This window comes from Colletes gigas, unplaced genomic scaffold (genome assembly GCF_013123115.1).
Source record: "Colletes gigas isolate AHSC1104 unplaced genomic scaffold, ASM1312311v1 Colletes_gigas_Sc00040, whole genome shotgun sequence".
Taxonomy (NCBI): domain Eukaryota; kingdom Metazoa; phylum Arthropoda; class Insecta; order Hymenoptera; family Colletidae; genus Colletes; species Colletes gigas.
The window spans coordinates 1,283,435-1,300,452 of record NW_025106669.1 but is presented as its reverse complement, the minus strand read 5'-3'; the positions used below and the strand labels follow the sequence as shown (position 1 = coordinate 1,300,452).

Here is a 17,018-nt window from a genome sequence, read left to right as displayed (position 1 = left end):
CGCGCGGAAGACGTGCAGTTGCACAGCGCTCCTTTGTTCCAACACATACATACATATTAATGACATAAACGCTTCTATTTATTATTTTTGATAACCAATTAAATTTGAAGCATCGAAATCTCGCGATATTTTATTTTCCCCTATTTTTCTTCGACGACGGGTAACGAGAATACTGAAAAATGAATTCTTGTCGATTGTTCGGCACAGAATACAGTCGTAATTACATTAAAAGGAAATTAACACCGACAGAAAGGTAAATTACATTGCATAGAAAGGTTAATTAAGCAATAGGTGATATTAAACCTGCGATAAAAGAGCTACACGTAATTTCGTTGAAAGTCAGCCTTGAATAATTGGAAAGATTCGTTTTTTATTACTGTAAAATTATTAACTTTGTATCGAATGACTCTTAAACAGTTTTCTACTTGACGATCTATTGATAATAAACGCATTTTATAATAAGTATAAACGGGGGTCCCCATCATAGTAATTCCAGGGATAAAATATGAAATAATTTCCAAAAATATGCTACGATCGACGAAATTAAATCTGAATAGTGAAGATTGTATGGTCTATGCAAGGTAATGTTTAAGCCACCCTTTTTTTTAGTTGTATTCCAACAGATTACTTTGCTGAACGCATAGAAGAAGGTGAAATCGACCCTCTAGTGGCATCGATACCAACTAAACTCGACGAGGACGCGGAACAATTAGTTTACAAACACTTTCTTGACTACCAGCGATCTGTTTACCAAGTCAGCTACAAGAATCATTGTGAGATCACGAGATAATGTTTTTTAATACATATCTGAATTTATAATATACTTATACAGGGTGTTCTGCAAACTCTAGGAGAAATTTTAATGGGAGATTCCAGGGGCCAAAATAAGACGAAAAGCAAGAATAGCAATTTGTTGATTGAGGCTTCGTTAAAAAGTTATAGAAACTTTTTGAGCCACCCGGTATATTTTCGGTAAAGAATTTTTTTCTCGAAAATGCGAAGGATTTCGACGGTATGTGTATTGACCAAAAATGATTGTAATTGAAGCCCGCAGCCGAACATAATTTTTTCAAAACGATTTGAAATTTTTTAATTTTGTCAACTTTGTCAAACTTTCTGAATTTTTTTCTCGAAAATGGTTAGGATTTCGACGGTATGTGTATTGACCAAAAATGATTGTAATTGAAGCCCGCAGCCGAACATAATTTTTTCAAAACGATTCGAAATTTTTTAATTTTGTCAATTTTGTCCACCTTCCTGAATTTTTTTCTCGAAAACGCGAAGGATTTCAGGGGTATGTGTATTGACCAAAAATGATTGTAATTCACCCTCTCAGGCAATCATAATTTTTTCAAAACGATTTGAAATTTTTTAATTTTGTCAACTTTGTCAAACTTTCTGAATTTTTTTCTCGAAAATGGTTAGGATTTCGACGGTATGTGTATTGACCAAAAATGATTGTAATTGAAGCCCGCAGCCGAACATAATTTTTTCAAAAAGATTTGAAATTTTTTAATTTTGTCAATTTTGTCCACCTTCCTGAATTTTTTTCTCGAAAACGCGAAGGATTTCAGGGGTATGTGTATTGACCAAAAATGATTGTAATTCACCCTATCAGGCAATCATAATTTTTTCAAAACGATTTGAAATTTTTTAATTTTGTCAATTTTGTCCAAATTCCTGAATTTTTTTCTCGAAAATGGTTAGGATTTCGACGGTATGTGTATTGACCAAAAATGATTGTAATTGAAGCCCGCAGCCGAACATAATTTTTTCAAAAAGATTTGAAATTTTTTAATTTTGTCAATTTTGTCCACCTTCCTGAATTTTTTTCTCGAAAACGCGAAGGATTTCAGGGGTATGTGTATTGACCAAAAATAATTGTAATTCACCCTCTCAGGCAATCATAATTTTTTCAAAACGATTTGAAATTTTTTAATTTTGTCAACTTTGTCAAACTTTCTGAATTTTTTTTCTCGAAAATGGTTAGGAATTCGACGGTATGTGTATTGACCAAAAATGATTGTAATTGAAGCCCGCAGCCGAACATAATTTTTTCAAAAAGATTTGAAATTTTTTAATTTTGTCAATTTTGTCCACCTTCCTGAATTTTTTTCTCGAAAACGCGAAGGATTTCAGGGGTATGTGTATTGACCAAAAATAATTGTAATTCATCCCCTCAGGCAATCATAATTTTTTCAAAACGATTTGAAATTTTTTAATTTTGTCAACTTTGTCAAACTTTCTGAATTTTTTTTCTCGAAAATGGTTAGGATTTCGACGGTATGTGTATTGACCAAAAATGATTGTAATTCACCCTCTCAGGCAAACATAATTTTTCTGGAACGATTTGAAAATTTTTTAGTTTTGTCAACTTTGTCCATTTTCCTGAATTTTTTTCGAACTTTAAATGTTAATAACTTTTTAACGAAGCCTCAAATTTTATATTTAGTTATAAAATTTTTTTTGCACTACTATTTTTGGAGAATATGTTTGGGTGGTTTGGTTTAAATGGAACACCCTATTGATATACAATGTGAACTGTTTTCTTCGAAATATAGGGACTCCACGCGGTAAAGACGAAACAGAAAAGGACAAGTCGGAGGCGGAAACTAAAGGAAAAGACTTCGAAAGCGAATTAATGACGTACATTCAAGATTTGTATCACGATCCTCACGAAGAAAAAATCCTCGCTCCTCCGGCAACGACAAAACGAAGTAAGCTGTAGCAGAGGTTACAGAGTTTAAACAAACAACGACACATACGTTTTAACCCCCCAAAAAATGGTCCAATTTTCAAACGACCATAACTCCTACAATAGTGAACATATGTCAATGAAACTTTTTTCTAAAGTAGTGCTCATGGGTACCTACAAAAAAGTATTAGACAAACTTTTCCGTAGGACGTCAAACAAAATTACTAAAAATCAGAAACGAATTTTTAAGTAAAATCGATAAGGGTGATTTTTCGGTGAAATTGAAAAGTTTCAAATTGTTCTGAAAAAATTATTTCTGGTTGCGGGGGTCAATTATAAGCATTTTTGGTGGATAGACATACCCCCAAAATCCTATCCATTTTCGAGAAAAAAATTCGAGAAGGGTGAAACTTTAAACATTAATAACTTTTTAACGAAGCCTCGATCAACAAATTGATATTCTTGATTTTCATCTTATTTTGGCCTCTAGAATCTCCCATTAAAATTTTCCCAGGGAAAAATGAAGATTCTAGAGTCCAAAATAAAATGAAAATCATTAATACCAATTTGTTGATTAAAGCTTCGTTAAAAAGATAATTACACCCTATAAATCTGCACCCAAAGAAATTTGAATACGTATGTATTGCTCTGATTCACCAAATAACGTAATTAATTCGTTATATGTCTCATATCATTCTGATTCTAAAAACAAATTAATATTTCTTTTGATATTTTCACTAATATAAACATTATTACATGAAACGTATCCAGTATTTGGATACATAAGACCGAAACTATTGCACGGAAGTCTTTCGATGTACCAAAACACTTTTGGCCGTACAGGAGCAACAGTAATGTTGCAAGAACGCGACAAAATACTAACAACTTCGAACGAAACAAAAATGGCGGAATCGAAGATCAAAAGAAACGATCCGTGCGCTGTCCGAAAATGACAATTGAATTGATTCAAATACATTATCGTTTATACGTAATTCAGTGATATTTAATTTACCTTACGTTTTATTATACGTCAATTGTACCTCGAATTAAAATAAAAATTCTTTTTGTAATACGTCGCGATGTTACAGTGAAACACCGAAATCTGGAGAATGTCGACTTTCACCGGTGAATGTCAACATTCACATAGTCGCTTAGTGTATGTCCGAAATATTTGCTAAACACCCTTATTTCTGACTTACACCGGTAAATGTTGACATTCACCATGCACTGATGGTGAGTGTTGAACATGATGGAGATTTATATTTTCTTCCCCGTAATTCTGTCGCTATAAAACGTCACAAGGGTGACGTAACTTTTTCGCCTCTCTTTCTGAAAGGATCTAACCCAGACCTAACCCAGACCTAACCCAGACCTAACTCAGATCTAACTCAGATCTAATCCAGACCCAACCCAGATCTAATCCAGATCTAACCCAGACCTAACCCAGACCTAACCGAGATCTAATCCAGACCTAACCCAGATATAATCCAGACCTAACCCAGACCTAACCGAAATCTAATCCAGACCTAACCCAGACCTGACCCAGACCCTAGATTTGGGTTAGGTCTGGGTTAGGTCTGGATTAGATCTGAGTTAGGTCTGGGTTAGGTCTGGATTAGATTTGAGTTAGGTCTGGGTTAGGTCTGGATTAGATTTGAGTTAGGTCTGGGTTAGGTCTGGATTAGATTTGAGTTAGGTCTGGGTTAGGTCTGGATTAGATTTGAGTTAGGTCTGGGTTAGGTCTGGATTAGATTTGAGTTAGGTCTGGGTTAGGTCTGGATTAGATTTGAGTTAGGTCTGGGTTAGGTCTGGATTAGATTTGAGTTAGGTCTGGGTTAGGTCTGGATTAGATTTGAGTTAGGTCTGGGTTAGGTCTGGATTAGATCTGAGTTAGGTCTGGGTTAGGTCTGGATTAGATTTGAGTTAGGTCTGGGTTAGGTCTGGATTAGATCTGAGTTAGGTCTGGGTTAGGTCTGGAATAAGTCTGAATTAAGTCTGGGTTAGGTCTGGGTTAGGTCTGGAATAAGTCTGGTTTAGGTCTGGGTTAGGTCTGGAATAAGTCTGAATTATGTCTGGGTTAGGTCTGGGTTAGGTCTGGAATAAGTCTGAATTATGTCTGGGTTAGGTCTGGGTTAGGTCTTAATTTACTCTTAAAAAGACGAGTTTGCTAATTAGAAAATCTAATTTTTCTTGCAGACCTAACCCAGACCTAACCCAGACTTAATTCAGACCTAACCCAGACCTAACCCAGACCTAACCCAGACTTAATTCAGACCTAACCCAGACCTAACCCAGACTTAATTCAGACCTAATCCAGACCTAACCCAGACTTAATTCAGACGTAACCCAGACTTATTCCAGACCTAACCCAGACCTAACCCAGACTTATTCCAGACCTAACTCAGACCTAACCCAGACTTAATTCAGACCTAACCCAGACCTAACCCAGACCTAACCCAGACTTAATTCAGACCTAACCCAGACCTAACCCAGACTTAATTCAGACCTAACCCAGACCTAACCCAGACTTAATGCAGACCTAACCCAGACCTAACCCAGACTTAATTCAGACCTAACCCAGACCTAACCCAGACTTAATTCAGACCTAACCCAGACCTAACCCAGACTTATTCCAGACCTAACCCAGACCAATTCATCGCTGATAACGGGGGTTAGGTCTGGGTTAGGTCTGGGTTAGGTCTGGAATAAGTCTGAATTAAGTCTGGGTTAGGTCTGGGTTAGGTCTGGGTTAGAAAAAGATCACGATTTACTGCAGTATCCATTTAGTATAAATTAGGGTATCGGAAAAAAAATGAAGAAAACGTTGCTCGCGTTATCAAAGCTTGCATAAGACTGACAAAGCTGATTGACTCCGAGCAGAACGAAGGATTTGGCGGGACAGAGCCAGTCGCTTGTTTTTTGACTCTTCTGTTTTGGACCTCCACCAGAGCATATCTGTGATTGTCGACACACACCGGAGAGGGTCCGAATGTACAACAATGTAATGAAATATTCGATCTTTCACCGACGTATTTGGTATCTGTTGACATTCACCGGTGAAAGTTGACATTCTCCAATTTCGGTCTTTCACGGTAACAGCGACAAAAAACTGACAACAACTTCGTACGAAACAAAAATGGCGGAATCGAGGATCAAAAGAAACGATCCGTGTGCTGTCCGAAAATGACAATCGAATTAATTCAAATACATTATCGTTTATACGTAATTCAGTGATATTTAATTTACCTTAATTGTACCTTGAATTAAAATAAAAATTCTTTTTGCAATACATCGCGACAAAAAAACATTTACGAACGCGCCAAAGATAGCGTTGTACTTTCACAGGAATTTTTTTGAACAACATAACCCCTACCAGTATAGTTATCGCCCGCGCGATTCTGCGTATCAAACGCACATTACATAAACGCCTCAGAACCATAAAAATGCATGTGTCGTGCTATCCTACCTCGATTTCACTCCGGTAGTCGCAACTTGAAACAAAATCCGTTCGAAATGGCGCGAATCTTGCATAGAAACACGTAACGAACTTCGCTGGCGTAAACATATCGACGACAATATTATTCACGATAATGCATTTAAAAGAAATAAACGGTATTATTTCTTGTCACCGCATCGCAAGAAAATTGGAAAAAAGTTTCGTTTTTGCTCCGCCAGATGGCGCGTCGGTGTCGCGAAGAATTTCAACAATCGAACGATTTAAAATTGTATTGCACAAGTTTTGTAATACGCACAATAGAACAGTAAATATGTATGCAATCTTACGGGTTCGCGAGACGATAATGTTTTATCGTTAATCGAAATACGTAAAAACCGATTGCACTTTTTCCAAGAAAAATCTGCGTATTTTGTACGTTTTGTAACATCGCGATTGTTTCATGTATTTCAGATAACTTCGAATTCACATTTATTCGCAGCTGTTTTAATCATCGTTGGCTTAATCGTAATTTTTTAATATGCCACCATTCCGTTCGGAAACGGACTTCCCTGTGACACGGTTCGACCGGCTCAATCACTTTAAAGCAACGACGAACGTTCGAAAATGTCGCGAAACGTCGTACCACATTTGATAATGAGTGGGATCGGTGTGATCGTGGGTGTATCCGCGTGCATCGTATTTTTCGTCATTTACAAAAATCACGACGTTGGATTTTGGTCGATCTTGTCAGGTTAGCATTCCTTATTCAACACTAAATAATATCTTTTACCGATTGCAATAATGTTGCAACAATTGCTCAACATACGAACATACGAACATGTTACTTGTAAATCACCTAATTCTCTTACCATACATAAAATTACTATTTGAACAAACAAATAATTTTGTATTTATCAACACCGGAAAAATACTGACTTTTTTTTTTTTTTTTACTCTTGGAACATATGTTAAACTATAACATTGTATATACTTCTATTGTTGTCGCTAAATATGACTTGCACTATCGTAGTAACAAAAACATGATAATTAGAATATTGTAAATCGAGCAAGAGGTCTTTAAGTGTAAAATGTTTGATTGCGCGTGGCACACAGCGATTCTAGCTGCTGTTTGTTTTCACTTGCACTGGGTCAAAAGAAACGAAAGTTTAGAACGATGGCACACTAGAGCGACGCTGAACAATCTAAACATCGTTGGCTTTATAAGCGCAGTCGCTGGTATCACTGGGCTAATTTGGTACCTCTTTCTCACGTTCTACTACAAGATACGTAAGTATATCGGTTTACGGTGTTTATTTCGTACAAAGAATTTTTTTAAAAAAATAGCGCACTTTCAATGTTTCAGCTCTGGAGCCGGTTTCCCAAAGCACAGGCATATCGGCTGTTTGGTCTATGATTTGCGGCAAATGGGGTATTCTCTTAATGTACTATTCTCATAAGTATCAATCGTTGATCGGAGAAGGTTCTGCACCCATACTAACGGAAAGCAGCGCTTAATCTCACATTGTTAGACGCAACAAATTTTTATACATATTTTGAGATATTTAATATTGCAAAGTAAAATTTTATTCGTAACTAAAATATATTTTTATAAAAATATACAATTTTTACCTAAATACTGGAGCGAGGCACGAACTAGTCTTTACGATCTTTAAATCCCTTTCGACGATCAATGAACTGCTACGCTGTGACTTTCGGATCACATTGAAAGAAATTGCCACGAATCGACCGCCACAATATTCAAAATTACACAAATTAACAAATGGATAACATTTATTAACCTTCCAAGACCTAACGCACAATAGAAACAACAGAAAAGTTTACAGAAAACCAAATTGAAAACACGCATGTTAGAAAGGCGCATGTAAATTAGTAATTAAATTAAATGAACTGCATTCCACCTTCTGCGAAGCTCTATTCTTTGTAATAAAGTCTTACGTGTACCTTCGATAACCTCTTTGTACATTTCCACACATTTTGCACAAATTTTCCTTTCATTTTGTGCGTTAAGTTCTGAAATTGAACAAATAAGCATTCGTAGTGTTTACGTTGATTTGTTTAGTTCAAATGCGAGGCCGTAGTGTTAATTTTTGTTTAAACGTCATCTGAAGGTAATAGCGTAGCAGAATTAAGTCCATTTAAAAATATAACAGTGATTTTTTATTGAAAACTGCAATTTCTGATCGATTAAATACTGATCGACTTCGATAGGAAATATTCTTTTATCAGATCATCGAAAGGGACTGAAAAATCATGGAAACTGGTTCGTGTCTCCCTCCGTATAAACATACCCCAGCAGTTTTCATCCTAACTCTTAAACGATTGAAAAAAACTATCATCAAAATAAACAATACAGCTAGAATAAAATAACTATCTGCTCCTACGCATTAAATACTTCATGTTTAGAAAAGTGCCTTTTTTTTTAATTTTTCTAAAGATAAATCAGAAATCACAATTACTTATATACCGTAATACTATATTAAATGTCAAAAATGCATAAAACACCATGAGACCCATATAAAAATACTTATAATTATTTTACTATTAATTAGAAGGTTCTGTATATATCATACATTATATACATTATATACAGAGGTTTTAAGGTGGCGTTAATTTACATAACGGATGAATCAATGTGTAAAGACCTACGATCGATGAAACGACACCGAATAAACCTATGGTTCCGGGTGAAAATTTTGTGAAACCTAACGCTGTCAATGGAATGAATAAATCGCATCCATTTTTAATCGTATCCATTACGACTTCTTTGTGGTTTCGCAAATGAAACAGCATTTCGTATCGTTCCCAAGTATTCGAAGAGAATTTTGGCGTTTTCATTAATATATCTTTTCCCTCGCGCTCCAAAATTTTAATAATTTCAATGAAATCTCTGGTAAGATTCATAATGATATTCATCAACCAATATTTATTAGCTATTTTGCTCCACTTTTCTATGTTAACGCGCAACAATCCTACACGACCGATCCAAATTATATGATCCGCTAGCAAAAACAGAGCATTGGCGATTCTGGATAGCGTCAAGGTAACCCTTATGCCTACATCGGGATATTTCATCAGTTTCAAAGCGGAATACAAACTGTCCAGACACCTTCCAAGGCGCAATACTAAAATAAAATGGAAAATTTTGTTAACAACCGCGCCGATCGTTCTAGGATCTGAAATATCATCGAGAATGTACATTTTCTAAAGGAACTGAAAGTGTATTCCAAACTTCGCAGAATTTCTGCCGAATGTTGCGTGATACGGCTATTCTGAGCGTAATACCAATACGCTCTACTCCCGTACTGCAGCAATCTGTAAATTATTAACAAACAATCGTTTCAAAAACTAATAGTATTACTATCAATTTTTAAACTAAAACTTTCTGTTTATTTCTAGTTGAAAATGCAAGACGCCCGAACAAAAAGTTCAGCGTCGCTCTCTGTGGATTGACGTAGCATTTAAAATATAACGTTCATTAGCTACTACATGAAACAATTAAAATCATGGTTATCAAATTTAGTAAAATTTTAACTTTACGTTAGCCAAAAAACTGAACGTTTGATACACACAAAAATGGTTCAAAGAGTAAATGAAAATACACATACCTGATAATTTTGTCCCTGCCCACAGTCTGTTCATTCAACTTAACCATTATATCCATGGTGCTTCTATGTAATATATTATTCAGTAACAGAAAATAAAAAAAACAGTTCGAAGTTTGTTTCAATCGACGTAATGTTTGTTTACAACCGTAATCGACGTGGAATTAACTTAAATGATATTTAAACGAAAATGTAACGTGATCGAATTGTATCGGCGCACAAAAGAAATCTCTCCGCTTATGGCTGTCGGAACACATTGTATACGTGACTGTTCATAGCTTAATTAAAAGTTTCTTGTCATTCCGCGTAATTTATCTCGGAACGAAACTGGTTTGGTCAAGGTGCGCGTACGATAACGATAGAACGTCCATTTTGCGCTTACAGCGCCACCATCTTTCGATTTATAAACCCGCGCTTTTTGAAATATAACGTAATGAAAACAAACTTTGAGTAATTAAAATATATCATGAATAAACCATATGGGCACTATTATTTTTGTATAAACTTTTGTATAAACTTTGCAATAAATATACCGATAAAATATGAAATAGCTTTATTAAAATCGTCGAGTGAAGAAACATGGAAATATATTTCAAGTACAAAAGTACAATGAAAACGATTCGTAATGTTCGATGATATCACATGAAACGATAAAACTAAGGAATGGGCGTGATTTATCATATAATTATACGTTTTTAAATGCGTAAAGCCCGTACATCCTTAGTTTTCAATTAATAAATAAAGAAGTGATTAAACGCTCGTAGATAATAAAGATAAGTGAATACATACAAACTATGATTATGTCTTTTCAGCGTGGGACACGTAATCGCGAACGAACGATATGGACAACATCGCGCGTCCTTTGCGTCTAAGTCCTGGCATAAGTAAAATGGCGTTCACTGTAACATTTAGAACATACTTTAACATACGTACGTAATGAAATATAGTAACGTTCGAAATATAATTTAGAATCATTTACCTGCGATATAAAATAAAAGTAAATTGTTGATTGCATTACCAACCCATATACATATAGTGAGGCAAACTATTAGTCCTACGTAATACTGGAACATAAAAAGGAAGACGATTTAAAAGGAATTCTTAAATATTCTATCGTTGTTTCACAGTTTAATTTCTTTCTTAACTTACAAGGTTGGGACGATCGTTTCGTACTTGCAACATAGATCTCCACAGATTTTGTAACTGTAAAAGTGTTACGGATAAATTCTGACAAATTTCATTCAACTTTCGCTCCTTTTGGCCCGTCCAACTGCTACACAGAAGGGCAGTCAAAGGCGATACGAGATAATCGACCAATGCCAATACAAGAAGCGATACGGATATTATCGTAAGCAGAGCAGGCTCCAATACCCATATCAGACTGCAAAGAAAAGAATTTTACGAGCGTTGACAATATATTTTAAAACGCAAAGTGTATCGTATGTATATATATGTTACTAAATCTAGAGACAGACCTAATTTGATTGAAACCTGAAAATAATACTGTTGAAGTGTATAAAATGTAAATATTATTATTATAAACATATATTTATTCTCCTATTATTCTTTTATCAGACTTACTAGCTATTTCCCCAGGCATGCGAACCTAAAAATCGTGGAACGAACGAAATCTATAAAAATTTCAATGCTCAAATATTAAAATCGTGACCAAACAAATACAAGTAAAAACACCATCCTACAACCGTCGATTTTAAGAGCTACGAAAATAATATTAGATAAAAATTGCGTATACACAAACATTAATCATAAATATATGTACTTATATTGTGTAAAAAATTGACAGATATTAAGTTACAAATAAAACTGGAGGATGATAAGATTATTTACACGAATCATATTATTCTTTAAGAAAAATGAAAATTTATTTTCTGTGGTTACGAGTAACAGATAAATTAAGAAATACGAAGCGTTTGGAAGCGCTCTTTTATGTAACAACCCAAAACTGAAGCTTCGTTAGTTCGATGATACGAATGTTTAATAATAATTATGTAAACTAAATCTATTGAAAAACTATTCTTAAATGGTATATTCCTAGCAAACGGCCCGTTCACCGATCAGGGTGAATTATACGTCATTCGATTCGTCTAATTCAATACATTATTGATATGCATTTCATTATCTGCGGAAATTCGTTATTTTTTTATAAACTTGTCGTAAAGTTACGGTAAAAAAGTAAGGTTAAGTATATTTTGACAAGTCCACAGGTGGAAACAGGTGACTGTCGTTACTCTGTTCAAAATGCTAGCTAGTCAAATGCTAATTTGTTAAACATTTATCGAATGAAATTTCTACTATTTCTGCTAATATTTCATCGAATAAATCACCATTTTTCTATTAGGTACATTTACTAAATACATAACGGCTCAGGCATTCGATGAAGTTACTCTTCTTAAAAATATAAAATATCGATAGTATTATATGTTATAAAAAAGATTAAAAAATGTGTAGCATGCCTCCGAGTGGTTTCAATTCAATTCGTGTAAGCATCGGTAATGGGATCTTCAAAACTGACGCTGTGATTAATTTTCAAGCGACCTCTGCGATATTTTCTATGACAAAATGTTGATTCATCGATCTCGACAATCTACTCTACTCTTCCAATTGCTGAGCAGTATTTTTATTCAATTTTAGTTATATAATAATATGACATTGCTCGTAATTATATGTTAGTATATATGTTAATTTCAAAACATCTATAGCCGAGTTTGTTTTTAGAAAACCACGTTCTTTGCTTTGCAAATATCTTTATATCACGATGTCTTTTACGTTTAGTTTGATCGACAGATCCTGGAATAGTTATCCTGCGTTGCCAATTTTCATAACATTTCCACGTTGCAGATAGTACAAGAAACAGAAGAAAAGCAGAAATTGTTCTCAGTAATCATTCGTTTCGACTGTCATTTCTGATTTTCTTCTGTTTCTTGTACTTTGCGAATTTTGTTCAACCGTGCTATAAAAATGACCGAATTAGTAGTTCCAGAAGCGTGGACCTTATTTAAATTGCACGAATTTTGTCAAAATAAAGAAGCTTTATTAAAATTTTTGCAAGATTAAAAGTTGATTGCCAAAAATCTTAATTGTCCACAGCGTGGAAACTTAATGAAATTAGACAATGAAAATTGGCGTTGTAGAAAAACAATCGCAGCATCTATAGTTATATAATAATACGACATTGCTCATAATTATATGTCAGTATATATGTTAATTTCAAAACATCTATAGCCGAGTTTGTTTTTAGAAAACCACGTTCTTTGCTTTGCAAATATCTTTATATTACCATGTCTTTTACGTTTAGTTTGATCGACAGATCCTGGAATAGTTATCCCGCGTTGCCAATTTTCATAACATTTCCACATTGCAGATAGTACAAGAAACAGAAGAAAAGCAGAAATTGTTCTCAGTAATCATTCGTTTCGACTGTCATTTCTGATTTTCTTCTGTTTCTTGTACTTTGCGAATTTTGTTCAACCGTGCTATAAAAATGACCGAATTAGTAGTTCCAGAAGCGTGGACCTTATTTAAATTGCACGAATTTTGTCAAAATAAAGAAGCTTTATTAAAATTTTTGCAAGATTAAAAGTTGATTGCCAAAAATCTTAATTGTCCGCAGCGTGGAAACTTAATGAAATTAGACAATGAAAATTGGCGTTGTAGAAAAACAATTGCAGCATCTCTTAGTGCTCGCAAACGAAAGCGAACTTGTGATGTAAAAATATGTGTAAAACGTGGAACGTGGTTTTCAAAAACAAGGCTTTCTTATGAAATGGTATTAAAATTAACTTACACGTTAGTCCATAATTTTGATCGATATCAGATTGTACGAGAATTACAATTGAATAAAAATACTGTTTCTCGATGGAATTATCTTGTAAAACAAGTTATGACTGATTGGCTACAACATTCGTGCGAAGTACTTGGCGGACCAGGCAAAATATTAGGTCGTCCCATAAGTTCGTGCCGTTCAATATTCTGAAATTGATGAGGATAAAATTTGTAATCTAATAAAAAACAAAGAAAATTTGTCAGTTGAGGTGATTTCTGAAATTTCAAACACAGTAACATCAACAATTCATAGAAATTTGAAACAAATAGATATTGCGTCAAAGTTCGAAGTTTGGAATTCACACTAGCTTATGGAACAAAATTCTCTTAATCGTGGTAGAGCCTGGTTGCGTAAATATTTCTGTTAGCATATAATAAAACCGAATCTTATAAGATACAAAATATAACAATCTCCAGGCTTATTAGTGGATAAACAATTTGAAAATGTCAACGTTTTAATGAAAAGCGTTAAACTAAATTTGAATAAAATATCCAGCAAGTTTTGGAGCGACGATACAATGGCTTTGCCAAAAGAAGGGGAAGGAGTTGTTGAACGAGAAGAGGTTTACTATTTTTCATAAAATTCCATCGTACGTTTGAAATATTACTTCAAGTTGCAGTAGAAAACTCGGCACGAACATATGGGACGACCTAATAGTAGAAATAGACGAATCTAAGTTCGGACGAAGAAAATATCACAGAGGTGATCGTCTAGAGGGACAATGGGTTTTTGGAGGAATAGAAAGAGGAAGTGGAAAAATATTATATACAATAGATAATGAAATGCATATCAATAATGTATCGAATTAGACGAATCGAATGACGTATAACTCACCACGATCGGTGAACGGGCCGTTTGCTAGGAATGTTCCTCTTAAATAAAACGCGACGAGTGTAAATAAAACATTCACGACAGAAATTTATTTTATAATCCGCAACGAGAAAACACATGCATTTACATACAACGTTTTCACTCACAAGAATATCGTACTCGTAGTTCCAACTATAAGACCGGGGTACCAAGACCGTTCCCATAATAGGATGGAATTCAATAAAAGTATTGCTTCACGGCACCATTCCATTAAACGCTTTAATTGTTTCATGTGCTTCTCCTGTAATAAGATTACATTATCAGAGAGTGTCTACTTACGAATGAGTGTCACTGTCATTGATTTTTCCATTACGGTAACTCCGTATAATCAGTGCACAGGACTACTCGAACGTTAAATGAAACGCGTTCAAACGTTTCTTTGTACAAATAGAAACAACATGAATAAAATCTTACCCGCTCAATTCCTGCGCTATCGCTCATCTTGTCTGATACGTAACGAAGTATACAAATTTGTTACGACCGTAGGGTACAAGTATTCCGTAACACGATACGTAAAAGTCACAGTCGAACGCGATTAAAATTCGTTCGCATTATATCGCCTTCGATTCGATCATTTCTCGGTACTTTGATCAAACTATTACGACGTAAATTCGACGAAAAGTCAGAGACGCCGGGAAACTTTTTTTGGTTGAAAACACACACACGAAATGACGAGTGATCGACCCACGGATTCGAGATTATCGCTAACTCGCACGCGATTGGCTGTCAGTTCAAAATGTTGGTTATCGCTGGCGATGCTGTGCTGATGTTGTGACGTTAAAGATTTCACCAACAGTGCTCGACCGAACAATCGCGTTTCCGTGAACGCGTTTCAATCGAAATTCTGTTTAAAAATTTGCTGAATATGGCCGCAGTGAGTTCCGTGAGTACACGACGACAATTATTATTTCGTAGCTTCGAATTTTCACGTCGGTGCTTCTTGTTTATCTTCTGGTTAAGGGTCTCCTCTCGCGATGATATCACGGCTCTTCGTATATCGCGCTACCGTATCGTTATTTACGTTTTGCAGATATCAAACGTCGAAAACCTTTCGCCGCAAATTATTCGACGGGTAGCCAAAGAAATGAGCGAATTAGCGACGCAACCACCCGAGGGCATTCGTGTTATTTTGAACGAAGAAGATGTTACTGACATTCAGGCTACTATAGAAGGACCTTGTAAGATTAAACCTCACGTAATTACTATCCCCTTCAAATTTAAATCAAATAACTTATTGCTAATCACAGAAATCACCGATTATCGAATCATAACCTATTCACGTGTCAATTACACATTACACTCGTTTAATAAAATTTCTCAAAAGAAATTCAAAAATTATCTCCGGAATTTCAAGCCGATTAAATTTCTTAAATACAGAAAACTTCCTTTTTAAATCACTATTGTTAAAAATGTGAATGTCGTGTCCGTTTACATATTAATTTCTATAATTTGATTTATCGAGTTCTACGCAAACTTGTAAAGATGATTACAGTATCGGTAAATTAAAAATGTCACCTTTTTCCCCAACGCCCAGCGGGAACACCGTACGCCGGTGGTTTCTTCAGAGTGAAACTAGCCCTGGGCAAAGACTTCCCTCAAGGACCGCCGAAGGCGTTCTTCTTAACAAAGATCTTTCATCCGAACGTCGCGAAGAACGGTGAAATATGCGTGAATACTTTAAAGAAGGATTGGAAATCAGATCTCGGAATAAAACACATACTACTGGTACGATTAATGTCAGAAAGTTCACGATATCACCGATACTCACAAATGTCTTCTTTCAGACTGTGAAGTGTCTCTTAATAGTGCCAAACGCGGAGTCAGCTTTGAACGAAGAAGCTGGTAAATTGCTTCTACAAAGGTACGACGATTACTCGGAGAGGGCAAAAATGATGACAGAGATACATGCGCAGGTAATATCACGTTAAAGGTTTATATTGTTTCGCTCGCGTATCCAATGATAAACAATGTGCGTTGTAACTTAGGGAGGTGGAAAGGGCAGCAAAGCGGGTCTGGAAAGTTGCGCCTCCTCTGAAGTCGGAGGGCCACTCCCAAAAAAACACGCGGGGGATAAAAAACTATCAGCGGAGAAGAAAAAACTGTTAAAAGACAAAAAGAGGACGCTGAAAAGATTGTGAAGAGATGTGACGTCGTTCGATCTATCTTTTATAATTTAAGAAACACCGGTGTGGTAATGTTGCCTCTATTGTACACAAATTATTGCATAGTAAAAATTTATTATCTAAACACGACTGATCTTATTATTAAGTATTTAGAAAAGTTAACGATTCCAGAAGCATTACGAGAAATGACTTCCTTAAAGATACAAAACAAGTACAACACTCTAGCGATCTACTTTACGATCGGATATGGAAAGTAATTTTAGCCCACTCTGCTGTATCTGTTAGCGGATATTTTTACAAATGTACAAAATGGTACCTCGTGTGATTATTTAAATAAAGAATGTTCTTCGAATGAAAGCATTTGTGTTTTATGTATGCGTAATTACCAGGGATGGACTCTATGGGCTCTTGAAACCGTATTTAAGAA

General features: G+C 35.2%; 4 protein-coding genes across 6 annotated transcripts in view; 2 read left to right on the top strand and 2 right to left on the bottom strand.

Moving 5' to 3' along the window:
* The window catches only part of LOC122402847 (ADP-ribosylation factor-like protein 6-interacting protein 1), a 52,157-nt gene extending 37,137 nt beyond the window's left edge, over nucleotides 1-15,020 (bottom strand). Inside the window, exons 1-5 of one of the 3 annotated variants that reach the window (XM_043405977.1) lie at nucleotides 14,883-15,020; nucleotides 14,576-14,709; nucleotides 10,904-11,135; nucleotides 10,734-10,818; nucleotides 10,544-10,653 (exon numbers count right to left, since the gene is read on the bottom strand). In XM_043405977.1, the coding sequence (XP_043261912.1) occupies nucleotides 10,553-10,653; nucleotides 10,734-10,818; nucleotides 10,904-11,135; nucleotides 14,576-14,709; nucleotides 14,883-14,909 (579 nt within the window). In that variant the 5' untranslated portion in view covers nucleotides 14,910-15,020 and the 3' untranslated portion in view covers nucleotides 10,544-10,552. Of the gene's footprint in view, nucleotides 1-10,334; nucleotides 10,654-10,733; nucleotides 10,819-10,903; nucleotides 11,136-14,575; nucleotides 14,710-14,882 lie in introns of those variants that run through there. The other 2 variants (XM_043405978.1, XM_043405976.1) reach the window with 2 other exon arrangements.
* On the top strand, nucleotides 180-7,648 carry LOC122402828. The gene is made up of 5 exons (XM_043405950.1): nucleotides 180-253; nucleotides 610-773; nucleotides 2,562-2,717; nucleotides 7,245-7,418; nucleotides 7,495-7,648. The coding sequence occupies exons 1-5, from the start codon at nucleotides 180-182 to the stop codon at nucleotides 7,644-7,646; spliced, it is 720 nt and encodes a 239-aa protein (XP_043261885.1). The 3' UTR covers nucleotides 7,647-7,648.
* LOC122402842 (peroxisomal membrane protein 11B) lies at nucleotides 7,723-10,146 on the bottom strand. The gene is made up of 3 exons (XM_043405972.1): nucleotides 9,758-10,146; nucleotides 9,349-9,464; nucleotides 7,723-9,274 (listed from the first exon to the last, which is right to left on the bottom strand). The coding sequence occupies exons 1-3, from the start codon at nucleotides 9,811-9,813 to the stop codon at nucleotides 8,748-8,750; spliced, it is 699 nt and encodes a 232-aa protein (XP_043261907.1). The 5' UTR covers nucleotides 9,814-10,146; the 3' UTR covers nucleotides 7,723-8,747.
* A 195-nt stretch (nucleotides 15,021-15,215) lies between the features above and the next one.
* LOC122402844 (ubiquitin-conjugating enzyme E2 S) lies at nucleotides 15,216-16,850 on the top strand. The gene is made up of 5 exons (XM_043405974.1): nucleotides 15,216-15,351; nucleotides 15,499-15,646; nucleotides 16,003-16,193; nucleotides 16,253-16,381; nucleotides 16,454-16,850. Exons 1-5 carry the CDS (start codon nucleotides 15,334-15,336, stop codon nucleotides 16,604-16,606), a joined length of 639 nt encoding a protein of 212 aa, XP_043261909.1. The 5' UTR covers nucleotides 15,216-15,333; the 3' UTR covers nucleotides 16,607-16,850.
* The last annotated feature ends 168 nt before the right edge of the window (nucleotides 16,851-17,018 follow it).